Source organism: Sphaeramia orbicularis, chromosome 18 (assembly GCF_902148855.1).
Source record: "Sphaeramia orbicularis chromosome 18, fSphaOr1.1, whole genome shotgun sequence".
In the NCBI taxonomy this organism is placed as follows: Eukaryota; Metazoa; Chordata; class Actinopteri; order Kurtiformes; family Apogonidae; genus Sphaeramia; species Sphaeramia orbicularis.
Genome location: NC_043974.1, coordinates 24,644,045 through 24,658,779, shown reverse-complemented (window position 1 = coordinate 24,658,779; position 14,735 = coordinate 24,644,045). Strand labels below are relative to the sequence as shown.

General features: G+C 35.6%; 1 protein-coding gene across 1 annotated transcript in view; it reads right to left on the bottom strand.

Moving 5' to 3' along the window:
* Positions 1–14,735, bottom strand: part of ppp2r5b (protein phosphatase 2, regulatory subunit B', beta) — a 76,596-nt gene that overhangs the window by 14,410 nt on the left and 47,451 nt on the right. Inside the window, exons 7-9 of the mRNA XM_030162136.1 lie at positions 13,211–13,270; positions 8,645–8,753; positions 3,767–3,820 (exon numbers count right to left, since the gene is read on the bottom strand). Coding sequence (XP_030017996.1) covers positions 3,767–3,820; positions 8,645–8,753; positions 13,211–13,270 — 223 coding nt within the window. The remainder of the gene's footprint in view (positions 1–3,766; positions 3,821–8,644; positions 8,754–13,210; positions 13,271–14,735) is intronic.

The window sequence follows — 14,735 nt, the reverse complement described above, 5'->3', positions numbered from 1 at the left end:
AAGCGCTATATAAAATCTAATCCATTATTATTATTATTATTATTAAAAGGGCAAGGTCTATTTTGTCAATAGGTGTTAAAATTTTTCCTACTGAGTAAACGGTTGAATTGTTATGAATATTTAAAATAAATCATACATTCAGAACACTTGTCATGGACACGTCAGGGGCTAAAAGGTTAATGATTAAAGTTAAGTTATGCAGTCATTTTGTGTTTTGTTTTGTTGTTTTTTTCTGACACAATAACACCTTTTACATAAAAATTAACACTGGAGCATACAGATGTCTACAGTTTGCCATTTCAGTGATTTATGGATATATAGTTATACCACTGCTCAGGTTTCAGAACCCTAACCCTAAAAGGTTGATGTCAGGTCATGGCAAAAAAGCAGCTAACCTGCATAGCTGGAGCTACTGGGAATCCCTGCTTTGTCCCACCGGTCAACAATCCCCCCAAGACCACCTAGTGTTGGACAACCCAGTTACACCACAACCTATACAGCCAGAAAAACCTTCACTGGCTGGAACAATGCATGAACTTGGAGGTGTGAAAACAACCATACAATATTACATAGTACCATTTTATTCTCATCCTGTTTCCAGTCCTGTTTCCAAACTTCACAAAACGTTCTAAGTGGATCCATGCTTCATTAATGTTGTAAAAAGACCCTCTAGCATAATATACCAGTCTGCTGATTGGAAAGATGACTTTTCATATCAGATGCTTTTCTGACATGATTTACACAGAAACATGTGAAGAGCAGCATGATTAACTGCAATTTGGAAGGCAAAGACCTGGTTATAGAAAACAAAGGCAAGATGGGTTTATTTATGTGGTGCATTTCAATTATATTTCATTAACAAAAGTGGTTCAAAGTGCTGGTAAGTAAAAGGAACATCCAGAGAGAAATAAGAACAAAGTGCTTTTATTAAATGATAGAAGATCAGAATAATTAAAAAAAAAAAAATTAGAAGAGAGTACAGAATGCCCAAAACAATAATAGAAAGAATAAAATGATTTTATAAACTCTATATTAAATGATTAAAAGAATAAACAGTCCTCCAGACTTACACAGCAATAAAAATTAATTCAGATTTCCGATTTACACTGCAATAAGAATAGATTGTAAGATATAGAGCGCATTCATAAGCAAATGAAAGGATTAATATTTTCAACCTAGATTTTAACAGGGTTCCTACAAGTTTCTACAAGTTAAATTTAAGACTTTTTAAGACCTTTTTAAAACTACTTAGAACAGAATTTAATGCCCAGTTCACAGCCTATTTAGGAAAATTTATTTACTTACTCGAACGTCTAGATTCCCATCGTTCCGAATCATTCTTCACTGGGGGCTGCAAAGTTACCAAAAATTGGTTCCTAATTTCAACATAAATTGTTGGGTTGGAAAGGGTGGAACTGAGTAGACTAACATTACTTTCTTTGCAGACCTTTAGACCTACCACATCAAATTTAATACCTTTTAAAGACTTTTTTAAGGTATTCAATGCACATTTGTAAATTCAAGGCTTTTAAGACTTTTTAACCTTATAACGCCAAACATATCATATTTGATACATGAGTTTTGTTCTACATGATCAGTGTGATTTTTTTTTCTTGAAAAACCTGATGTATACAATTAGATACATGCAATACACTGATAATCCACCAGGGGGAGGAATTCATTCACCAGAGGCTTTTCCTGTGACACTACAAGACTGTCATTAATGAGGAAGGAGGCAGAACTTTGCCAGTTTTGAAAAGGAATTACCAATTTGTTAGACATGTTTGTGTTATACTATGTTTTTGTTTGTTCAAAAATAATTATATTTAAGCATTGAGACCCGATGTATCAAATATGATACAAAATTTTAATTCATACATGGAAATTGATATTTGAAAAAAATGTTTTGGTTGTTCAGAAGGACCAATAAAGGCTCCAGTTTCAAAGAAATTGAATTTTCTGTCAATGATTTAATGGTTCAGGTTTTACAGGGTTAAGACCCCGCGAGAACCCTTTTTAAAACTGTCTACATTTGTGGTAAATTAAATCTCTACTGACAGTTTGTTGCAGTTGTTTGCAGCACAGCAGCTAAACGCAACTTCATATTTAGTCTGGACTCTGGGCTTGAATTAACCTGAGTTGATAGATCTAAGAGTCCTACTCAGTTCATACTTAAATCTCTAATGTACTCTGGGCTTAAATCTGTCGATGAATTGTGAACTTTAAAATCTATTCTGAAACCAAAAAACTTGTCACTGAGGCATTTCAGAAGTCGACAAAGTTTGACTGAGGTTCCAGATGCAGGGGACAGGTGACAGAGGCAGACATTATGTGACATTTGAGGGGCAGACAGCGTGGGTTTTAAATTAGATGATACACTCCAGATCGGAGATATGACAGGTCAAACGTAAAATATCTTTCCAGTCCTATCTTCCCACACCTTCATGCAGAAAGTCAACAAAGGCTTGAAGTCAAATGTTTGATTAAGTGTCAGAAATTGAAACCTGCTGCTGGAATGTAATTTTTGTAAGTAAAATACATTATTTTTTATAGCTATTTTATAATTAAGTTATTGTTCTCTGGCAATTATAAGTCTTTATTTAGATTATGCAGTGATTTTAATGCCACAATAATGATAAATAGCGGAAATAGTCATACCTTTAACGTCATATGTATGGGAATGTACAGATAACTGAGCATTACTGCAAAAAAACCCTGACTTAATGAAGAATTCAGTAGTTTTAAGTTCTGTGTGTGATATTTAGTAAAATATGGCAGTGAAGAGGCAGGGTTCACTCTCACATAGGTGGTTACAGCCTGTGTTTACTCTGCTAGATTTTTATTCAAAGGGACATTAACTGTGATCTGCACTAAAATATAGTAAGTGACGGTAATGTGCATTAACCCATAAAGACCCAAACATCCACTGTTGATCAAAAGCATCTTCTGATCTAAAATGTTTAATACTCATTGATCCACTAATCCAATCAATACATGTGAATAATTGGTGTAAAAATACAGTTTATCATCTTTTCATGGTCATCAGATATGACCCATTTGGACGTTCAGAGGCTTTGTAGTTACCGTGGAAACACCATCATCTTCTTCAACACTGATTCACCAGTAAAACCCATGATGACAGTAGATGAAGACACTTTGTTTATGTTCGGTTAATGATATAGTTTGCTGAAAAACTCAGTTTTTCTTCAGTTTTCTCTGTTTCTGATATAACCATTTAATTTACTCTGAGCTATTTTGGAACATCAGCATGATCAGTAAATGAAATTCAGAAAAATACATGATTTTTACTGAAAAAACGCAAAATAAAGAGGAGAATATTACAATAAATGATGATAAATCGAGAATAATCCACTTGGAAACTGCCACAAAAGTTGCACTGGGTCTTTATGAGCTAATACGGTGAAACAAAAAAAAACAAACAAAAAAAATGTCTGTTCTGAGCAGCTGTAGGAAAATATGTCATTCTATGGCAGCAAAACCACAATGATTCTCATTTTCATCATTGACAAAGCAGAATCAAGGCGAGGAACAATGTTTTAGTGTACAAAAAATGGAATCTATGTGTCTTTGCCCAAATACATCAAACCTGAGTACAAAGATCACTATTCACATCATGAATTGTGATCTTTTTGGCCATGTTATCCATCCGTGTCGTCATAATAACAGCATAGCAACAGATTCAGTGGACAATAATGAAAACAAATAAATGAGAGAATGGTAGTTAAGGGCATGAACGGACACTTACATATTCAGTGACAGTAGCATCTTTCTCCATAAACTGCACCACACAGTAGGCCAGCTGTAGGGTCAGAGGAGATGAGGTTAAAACACACACAAGAACACACACTAACGCACATGTACACACGTTCCCTGAGGCTGACAAGCAGACAAGGGGGATCTTAGCACTTATCCCTCAGGATTACAAACTGCTGAAGATCGGAAAGACAAGTTTTCCGAGGGGAGTGGTGTGTCACAAGTTTGTTTCTGTGTGTGTGTGTGTGTGTGTGTGTGTGTACGTGCATCAGTTCTTGTCTCTTATATGAACCGTAATCATTCGCTATTATTCAGCCAGTGTGTGCGTCCTGTATGTGTGATTGTGCATATGAGTGTGTGTGTGTCTGTGTGTTACCCCCTCCACCCAGGTCTGTTGCCGTGGCGAGTGGGCACCGTGGCGACGGAGACTGTGTGTGCGTGTGTTTACTTCGGAAGGACTGATGTCACACACATGAAGTCCCTTGAGGGCAATGTGAGATAGAGTTTAGACCTCTTGTCTCTCCCTCTCTGTCTTTTCCTTCTTTCTCATTTATTTATTCGCCCCGTTCACATTTTTGACCAGATCGGACCCTTTCAGACGACTTTAGCAAGCTCAAATACCATTAAAACTGTTAATAGAAGATTGTCTGATTGTCATAGTTACAGTAGATGTTGTTCAGCGCCACATTCACAGATCCTCGCTGTCTTATCTTTTTTTTTTCTGATTGTTTCTTGACTTGCACATACACCGTCTGTCTGTCCGTCCGTCTGTGTGGTTTTCACATCTTCCACAGCTTTCATCTCTTTCGCTAAATCCTCTCTACAGTATAATCTCTTTTCTTTCTCATAGGCAGACACCTTTCTTGTTTATCATCTCCTCTCGCTCCATGTCCTTCATTAGCACCACAACATAGTTACAGAGGCAGGGGGAAGGAGGGAGCGGAGGCTAAAAAAAAAAGGGAACAGTGAAAGGAGGGATGTCAACTTTGAATAAAACCATGGAAATAGGAAAAAGAGGAGGATTAAAATAAAGGTGCTGAGCGGTCATACTATTTAAAGTATTAGCGAGGCATTAGAGAAATGTCTGTGGGTAAATATGATGTTGGATTCTGTTGTCAGGCCGGGCTTTGTGGGTGCTGGAGGCCGTTGTTAGGCTAAGGATTATGGGTATTGTTGTCTTTTTGAAGGCTGAGTTTTACTGATATTGATCTGTCAAGGTGACAGGTCAAATGCAGCACTATGTAAGGTGAAGTCATACTTTTAGAGCTATTTTAATTACTTTTTTATACACCAAACAACAAAAGTAATGCATGTAGCTAGTAGCAACGCTCTGTGCAGGTATTTGTCAATGCATGTGTCAAGATGAACGGAGGTCGAAATAAAATGTTAATTTAGTTTCAACAAACCGCACCTTATGGAAAATTTTCACGAATAAACTATTGACTTCAGGCTGCACATACTGTAGTGAGGCCTATTAATAATTAAAACACATAACTTGTGCTATCTCTACACCTTATCTACACTGCTCTGGTGTTTCTATATCCTCAAAACAGAGACTTTTGGAAATGCACCTCAGCTTGTTTTAGTTGAGAAACTCAAGGATTACACTGGCATGATGACAAAGGGTGATGGGTATTGTTGTCTTTTTTTAGGCTGAGTTTTACTGATGCTGATCTGTCAAGGTGACAGGTCAAATGCGGCACTACGTAAGCAGGTGAAGTCATACTTTTAGAGCTATTTTAATTAATTTTTTATTCACCAAACAACAAAAGTAATGCTGGTAGCTAGTAGCAAAGCTCTGTGCAGGTATTTGTTGATGCACATGTCAAGATTAACGGAGGTCGAAATAAAACGTTAATTTAGCTTCAACAAACTGCACCTTATGGAAAATTTTCACAAATAAACTATTGACTTCAGGCTGCACATACTGTAGTGAGGCCTATTAATAATTAAAACACATAACTTGTGCTATCTCTAAACCTCATCTACACTGCTCTGGCGTTTCTATATCCTCAAAACAGAGACTTTTGGAAATGCACATCAGCTTGTTTTCGTTCAGAAACTCAAGGATTGCACTGAGATGATGACAAAGGATTATGGGTATTGTTGTCTTTTTGAAGGCTGAGTTTTACTGATACTGATCTGTCAAGGTGACAGGTCAAATGCAGCACTATGTAAGGATAAGTCATACTTTTAGAGCTATTTTAATTACTTTTTTTAAAAACCAAACAACAAAAGTAATGCATGTAGCTAGTAGCAACGCTCTGTGCAGGTATTTGTCGATGCACGTGTCAAGATGAACGGAGGTTGAAATGAAATGTTAATTTAGCTTCAACAAACCGCACCTTATGGAAAATTTTCACGTATAAACTATTAATTTCAGGCTGCACATAGCATATCAAAGCCTATTTATAATTAAAATGCAAAAATTTTGCTATCTCTACACCTCATCTACATTGCTCTGGCATTTCTATTCCCTCAAAACAGAGACTTTTGGAAATGCACCTCATCTTGTTTTAGTTTAGAAACTCAAGGATTGCATTGACATGACGTCAAAGACATGTGGCCGTTGCCCTTTTATGTGGCATTAGTGTGGATTAGTATTTATTCTCAATGTTTTGGTCTTTATTTCCAAAAACTTGTAATAATTTTTACAAAAATTTTGTAACAACTGACGTTACATTTTGACCATAAATCTCTCTATGTGCATAATTCTTTCTTTTGTTGAGTATATTAACATGACTATCCACAATGGTTTGTATGTATAATCATTTTGCAAATCCATATGTATTTAATCACTTAATAAAAATAGGTGAATGACCGCTTCGTCTTTGCCAGAAAATGAGTTTTCCTGCCGTTTTCCTGTATCATGTTAAAACAGGGAGCAATAGAAAGTGTCATGGAGGCCTGCGACAAAGTTACAGTGGTTACAATTTTATATCTTCTACATCCGTGTTTCTTGCAAACTCAACACAGACTGAGCGACTTTTGAGTGCTGCTTCAACAGAGACGGATGGAATTTGTGGCTGACGGCACGTGCCATAGGATCACGTCACAAAAATGGGTGAAAAGCGGGTACACATAAATAATTGTGACGACTGCAGAATCATTTGACCTGGGAATGAATGAAGATAGTGTCCCACTGTACTATGTGGGTCTTTTATACAGAGTAAAAGCCATATTATTCGTGATTTCAGTCACATTCAGTGATGCACCCCGTGTTTGCTTTTTGAAATCCTTGGATCAATGTTGTTGTGGCTACACAATACAGCTCTAACAGCTGCTATTACCATTTAGTAACATGAACAGAAATGAGAAAACCCTTCACAGGTTACTGGATGGAGGATTCAGATGTATTCCACATTGCCGAGGAACCTTTAAAGTTGATTAAAAGGTGCTGCTGTGATGTCAGAGTTTCATATTTAATCCACAATTAGGTCAGAGCTGCACAGCCTCATCTACTGAACACACTGAACTGTCCACTCGCTGTTTCCCCCGTGACCCTGTCAAACTGTGTGTGTGTGTGTGTGTGTTCAAGTGTGTGAATAATGTATGTGTTTGAACCACAGGGAGAGAGACAGGGAGGAGAAATGTAGGGCACGGTGATGCTGAGACCCAGAATACACTCACATAAACACACATCTCACACCAGTTTGTGGAGAACAAACCGTACCTTTTGCATAATCAAATACAATGCACACACAAGCGCACACAAACACACAACACTGGCTGCCATCTGTGTCATCAAATATTATGTTAACTCAAACTAAACACACATACTCATACAGAAGCACAAAACAAACCAAAAAAACGACACACACACACAGAGTGAAATTTAAGTGTCTGCACTTCTATCTATGACTCACTTCTGCCTCCTAGTGATTGATTTTATACATTGCAAAAAAAAAACAAACCTTCACTTGCACAGATGAGCCTGCAGCTTTGGTATGAGGTTTCATTTACTTTTGACTCATTATAGGAAATTAACACTATATGAATCAATATATTCACTTGTGGCATCACATATCACTTTGTCTATTTGTATAAAAATATGAAATTTCAAGAGAAACTAGTAACAGTACTTGTTCTAAAAAAAAAGGCTATTTCAGTCTGTTTTCATGAGCTGAGAAAACAGAAAAACACTGCAGATATTTCTTCACAACTCTACAGTGAAAAGCATGAACAGAAGTGTTTTTTTTTCTGAAAACTTTTTAAAACTGGAGGGTTGTCTATACTTCACCAAACTAGAAATAAATAAGCAGCTCTATTTCACAATTTGTATACTGCAAAATCTTACTAAGTGTATTTTTCTCATTTCTGGTCAAAATATCTTATCACACTTGAAATAAGACATAATCACCTAAAGAGTAACTTTTCAGTGAGATATCAGAACTTATTTTTAGACAATCGATCTATAAAATCTTATTTCAACAAATCTTAAGAAGAACATTTTCATTTGTTCCATTGGCAGATTTTTTTTGCTTGAATTAAGCAAAAATATTCTTGAATTAAGCAAAAAATCTGCCAATGGAACTAGTGAAAATTATCTTGGTAAGATTTCTTGAAATGAGATTTTTAAGATCTATTGTCTAAAAATAAGTTCTTACATTTCACTAAAAAGTTACTCTTTAGGTGATTATGTCTTATTTTAAGTGTGATGAAATATTTTGACTAGAAACGAGAAAAATACACTTGGTAAGATTTCGATTTTCGCTGTGTAAATTTTGTAATAGTATAGGTCAAATCTCTTTTTTTTTTCAGTAAAATAGCAACAACAAAAGGCCATCACAGCATCAAAACCCACTAGAAACCTGGAGAGTATAATATAAACCTTGTATTAAATAACCAAAGAATTCTTGGTATCACTGACCTGTGCATGGAAGATCGAGAGGGACTTTGCCGTGTGAAGTGGGATGAGAACCCGGACCAGGAACTGCTTGTGTTCAGCCTTCAGCGGCAGAGCGAAGCCATTGATGATGCTGCAGCAGAAAGCAGATAGTGGAAGAAAAAAATCCTGAATCATGTCCCATGACTGCATTAAGTTAAAAAGACAGCTCTGTTTTAACCTATTGTACACTGTGCACTGAACCCATTTTTCAATTATCTTAAAAATCCACTGAATAGTTCACCTTTCATCACAGCTTAATTATGAGTGGAGTGCAGTCTCACTAAAGAAACATCCAGTAACTGTTTTGCCACAGCTTTATCTTCTTACTAAGTGAATGGTTTCAGCTTGATTAGAAGTAACCAAATCAGCTTTTTGAGTAGGCAGTTATGAAATCTGAAGATAATAGGAAACATAATGTGTCATACACTGAATATTGCAAGAATTTTATTCCAAAGTGCATTAGGTGAATACTGATGACAGCACAGGGTAGCTTATTACCAAAATAAATCACCAATATCATGTCTTGTTTTCCTTTAACAATTTAATAATAATAATAAAAGAGACAAAAAAATGATCGAATATTTATTTGACAACAAATACCTGCGCTGTATCTGTCAACAAATTGGTCTTTCATTGGTTTTAAAAGATCTGACAATGATTAATAATATTGATTATTTTAATGAGTAAATCTTGAGCTTTATTCCTGTTATTTACAAATGCACTTATTGGCACTTACTGGTAATGGTAAAACCAGTCATTGTTGCAAAATAGACCCAGACAGTGTGTTAACTCACTAGAGAAATCAATAGTTTGACAAAAAAATATTGATTAAAAGGTTCACTGCTCAATATTTACTTATAAATCAATAACGTTGAAGTACTGAAGTTCCAGGATCTCTGTGGTTACAGAGTTTGCCTTGTCTATTTAAGACACATTTTTGTAAAGTGAATATTAACTCTGGTCCACGCTTAAACTTAGTAGAGGGTAATGCACCATAATGCTGGATGCCATCTGCTATAAAATGGAAAAATGAGAAGTCTTTTTAGAAATAGTGTAGAAACTAGGAGGTGCAACATAGCAGACTCCATGAAACGTTCTCCCTCTGAAAATATAGAGTTTATTCTATTCTTTTTTTGTGTGTGATTCACTTTTTTATTGTTTTTTCTTTCATTTCACCCATTAAACATTTTATAGTGATAAAACAGGATATGGTTATGAGAAAATATATCAATAAAAATACAAAAATCAAATGTAAAAAAACAAACAAGAAAAAACAGCAACCAAAAAAACCCACAAAAACAACAACAACAAAAAAAAAGAATTACAAAAACCATAGAGTACTGTCAATTTTGTTATACAGGATAGGGTGTTACCTTAAAACTCTTTCCAGGTGACAAAAGACCAAGGCCAGGACAATAAAATATTGACCATAATACATTGTGATAAATGTGGTAGTTCATTCTATTCTAACAAAAACACAATTTATTTTCACGTGATTACACACTGATTTCCATTTCTCGCTAAATCTTACACATATGATATTTAATGTAATGACTTTAGGGTTAGTTCTTAATATTAACATCCATATTTTTAGGGTTTCTTTTACAATTTATAACTTTAATTCACTGACAGTCTCTTAAATATTCAAGCAAAATTGTTACTATAGCTGAAATTTCACCAAATCCCTACTGAATGAAATGTTATTGGATATTGAACTGAACCACCACCTTGTGAATCAGAAATGAGTGGTTATACACAGCAGTTCCATCCATTTCTATCGACCTCCTTAGCCTAATAGGGGATGTAACGATTACCGGTAAAACAATAAACCGCGGTAAAATTGCAGACAGTTGGTATTACCATTTAAATTCTAATTATCATGATAACTGTGTTTTATTACTGCGCTTTTAATGGGAAAAAACCCTATGTAAAGATCTGTTTTTATGTCAAATATTTGAGTATAGTTTTAATTTATTACAATTTTAATTGTATATACCTAATATTTGGAACCAACATTCACTTTTAAATTCTTTGAAAAGGTTCGTTAAGCATCTGTGTGTTATTTATGCGATAAATTATATACATTTTTCAAATCAGATTTTATATTTTTTTGTGTTTTCTGTCCTTTTGTGTTGATATAGTAAGTTAAAGTGAAAAAAATAATAGACAGATGATATAGATGATGTTGTGCTGAAAAAAAAGATAACAAACATGGGTATAGTAAACATTTGTTTATATAGTATATAAAGGCAAAATCAAAAGTACTGAAAAACAGCCAAAGTAGGCTCAGACCACTAAGGGTTAATATTTGAATGTTTCTGCCAAGAGAAGGTACATTGTGCCAAATATTTTATTAGATTTTTTTGTTGTTGGTGGTGTTTTTTTCTTTGTTTTTTTTTTTCAGAATACAACTTGGTTAAATTATTTCAGTGTGTGTATTAGTACTTTTTGAACATTTTGAGCACAATTTCAATAATACCGCGATAATAATGATAACCGTGATAATTTTGGTCACAGTAACCGTGATATGAAATTTTCATATCATTACATCCCTACTCTATACGATGCTGCTGGTCCAGTAAAACCATTCATGTGTTGTGTTGTGTTGTTGGGGCGGTAGCGTCCACTTCCAAGTGACTGGACGAACGCGTGGTGTGTTCAGTTCACTACTTCACTGACTGACATAGCAGTAGTTCAGCCTACAGAGAATAAAGTATGAGCAGCCGAAGAGTGGGAGCTAAACTTGGAAAGGCTGAAGCTTATTTAGCACCACTCTGCGCTGTCAGTTTATGTCTCGGTATCTGTCTGTCTTTATTTTCTAGTATTGTCTGTTTAATAGAACATTCCATCTGTAATATCTCCCCCCGCTGTTCCTGTAGTCTTTCTTTCTGCTTCCCTCTTACTCTCTTTCTGTCTCCTTCCTCTTTTTCTCTAGAATGCATCCTGTCTCACCCATCTCTATCGCTATGTGGGAGGAGATATAAATACCTCTGTTACCACCAACATGAATACAAACCTCTCTCTCCTCTCCTGCTCTCCCTCCTCTTCCTCCACTTCTGACTCACCGTTCACTAACTCATTCTCTTCTCCATCCATCCCTCCTTTTCTCACCTTGCATTCATTCCTCCCCTCTCCCTTCTTCCTGCTTCTCTCCTTCACCTGATTCCCCCCAAATCCTCAAAAATCACCGCCTCTTTTCATCGTCAGCCCTGTTCGACTTTACTCAATGGAGCCGAAATAGTGATGGAAAGAATAATTTATGCAGGAGAACAATGATTTGCATCTTTCTTCTGTGAATAACATCAATAAAGATGATTTAAAGGCCACATTAGTGTCCGATAATGAAAAACAAAGACAAAGGGCACAAACTAGATGCCGTGCCAAAATGTATGCCCTTGAGAATAAGATTATTCACCGACTCTTACACTGATTTGTTTGTCACTTCTTTTGTTTATCCCTATTTTCTCCCTCCAGCTATTAATATTTAAGTCTCTCAGCATTGTCAGCGTTTATTTGTACATCAAACTCCACATATTTATCAATGTTAAGCACTAATGAGGCTAATTTCCTCTGACAGTTATGCAAACAACTGGCAGATACATTTATTTATTTTCTTACCATGGAAGGAATAAATTAAAAGCTGATGTCCTTTTATTTATCGCAACACCTGCACGTTAGCCGGAAAGTGGGCGAACATACCTGGACTGGGTTGTGTGCTTACCATATCAAATAGCTGATTAATTCAGAGTAAACTCAACCTTTGTTCTCAGAAAATGTCAAACAGACAGCATCTCTAAACAGTAAAAAACCAGGCAGTCCTTCTCTGCTGTGCTGCAGCTCTGTGAGTTAGCCAAAGTCGGTAATATTGGTTTCACTACAATTCCAAGAGATTATGAAACGCAGCTTAATCAAATAAGATTAATGTCCAAAAATTAGATTGTTTCTCTTCAAAAGTGAAGGGTCTCAAAGCTTATTTTGTAAAACACTGAATCCACTCACATCGCTTCGCATTCAGACCGAGTAAGAAAAACAATCTGGGCTCTGTAAACAACATTAGACGTTTCTGCTAATGCTCGTCTTCCATTTTCAGTCTCCCTCTGTCTTTTTATCACTTTCTGTTCAGGATCCAACTGATTTGTGAACAAACAGAGAGCAAGGCATGTTTATTTATCCTCCTCACAACCTCCTTTAGTCTCTTTTACTATTTCTATTTCTATCCTTCTCCCAGAGACAATTCAACAAACTGCACAACAACTATTTCCTATTAATGTGCACCCACCTTTTGTTTCTATAGCTTCCTGACTTTCCTCATTTCTTATTTTTTGCATCACTTGAGCTTTGCATCGCAGTTTGATAAGAAAGCAGGAGTGAGAGTTGATAATATGTGACCGAGCATAAATGCAAATTGTAATTTTAATAAAAAGCTACAGCTGTGTTTCTGCTTTGTTGACATTTTTCTTGGTCGCTTAATTCACTGGGTTACCAGCTGTTTCACGAAAAAGGAGCAGCTGGTTGAGTTTATTTGTCCATGTATCTGCGTATACGAACCTGCCGAGAATTTCCAGTAGTTCTGCGACTCCATTGAAGTGCTCAGTTTCATATATGAACCTGAAAAAGCAAACACAGAGAAGGGCTTACAATGATACACCAGCAGATCAATCATCAGTTTTCAGATCAATAAAGTTAGGAGCCACTAATACTAGGTCTCCAACAGTAGAAATGAAAAACCCTGTTCTTTTCCTGTAAAGTGACCTACCCATGTTTTTTTTGTTTTTTTTGTTTTTTACAAAGAGATGATCAAATTTCCTGATGCAACATGTCTGTAATGCATCTCTGATACATGAAGCAGACAAAAAGAACATTTAAGCAGATTCCACATCTTGTATCTGTCTGAAGGAACAACGAATGATACTGAAACCATTTAACTGACACAAACAACACTTGATGCCGCATCATGTCTCGCATGCTTGAATTATATTACAAACATAACAAAGGGCGACAAATAACCTGCACTTGGTGAACTTAGAAGAATAAAAATGATTGCGTATCACAGCACTGTTATTTATCAGAGATGTTTAACCAGTCATTTGAAGAGATTTGCATCACTACATTACTTCCCAAATAGAGGCAAAATGGAGAACACAACACAGAAAGGATTTGTATGCCTGAAGGACACATTAATATACTTCATGCAGCACTTTCGTTTGCCTAAATTAGACTGCATCTCTTACACATTACATTACTCATCAGATTAAGGATGGTGCTAAGTGTCCTCCATCCTCTTCATCCTGTTTTTGTACGCTGCATTCACACTATATTTCATAGACCAAAATTGTAAGCAGCCAAGCAGGAGAGACCATTCTCCTCCTAACCTAAAAAATGTCTTTCTATTTGAATATATTTTATTTTATTTTACCTTTGTTTAACCAGGAAGTCCCATTGAGATTTGGAATCTCTTTTAGAAGGGATACCTGGCCAAGGTAGCAGCCATAAAGTCCAAAAAACATAAAACACATACATGACACACACTGAACAATAAAACACAATAACAACTATTCAGCCATAATGGCATCAAGAAAAACAGTGACATTCTTCCTTCATTGCATTCTCCATGATACTTTTAAAGTCATTAATAGAAATGAATGTGTGAAAAAAAGAGAAAAAAGAGAGACCAAAAAAAAGTCATCAAAAACAATGGTTATGCAATCAAGTACTAACTCCTGTGTTTATCATGTGACTAAAACAGACAGAAAAGAAAATATGGAGTGGCTAAAAGCACTGTTTTTGTCAGTAAAATGCCATAGATATTGATGTAAGAACTGAAGTGATTTTGGTTATTATCAACAAAACATGGAAAATGGACAGATATCAGTTCTGAAATTAAACTCTTATGAGCTATTTTTGTTGTTATTATATTTGTCCAAACAAATGTACCTTCAGTTGTATCAGGCATTAAAATGAACAAGAAATTGAAAAAAAAAGAAATGAATGTGTGTAGTTTTACAGTTTTTTGAAGATTATTCCACGACCATGGTGCATGGTGTATATATATATATATATATATATATATATA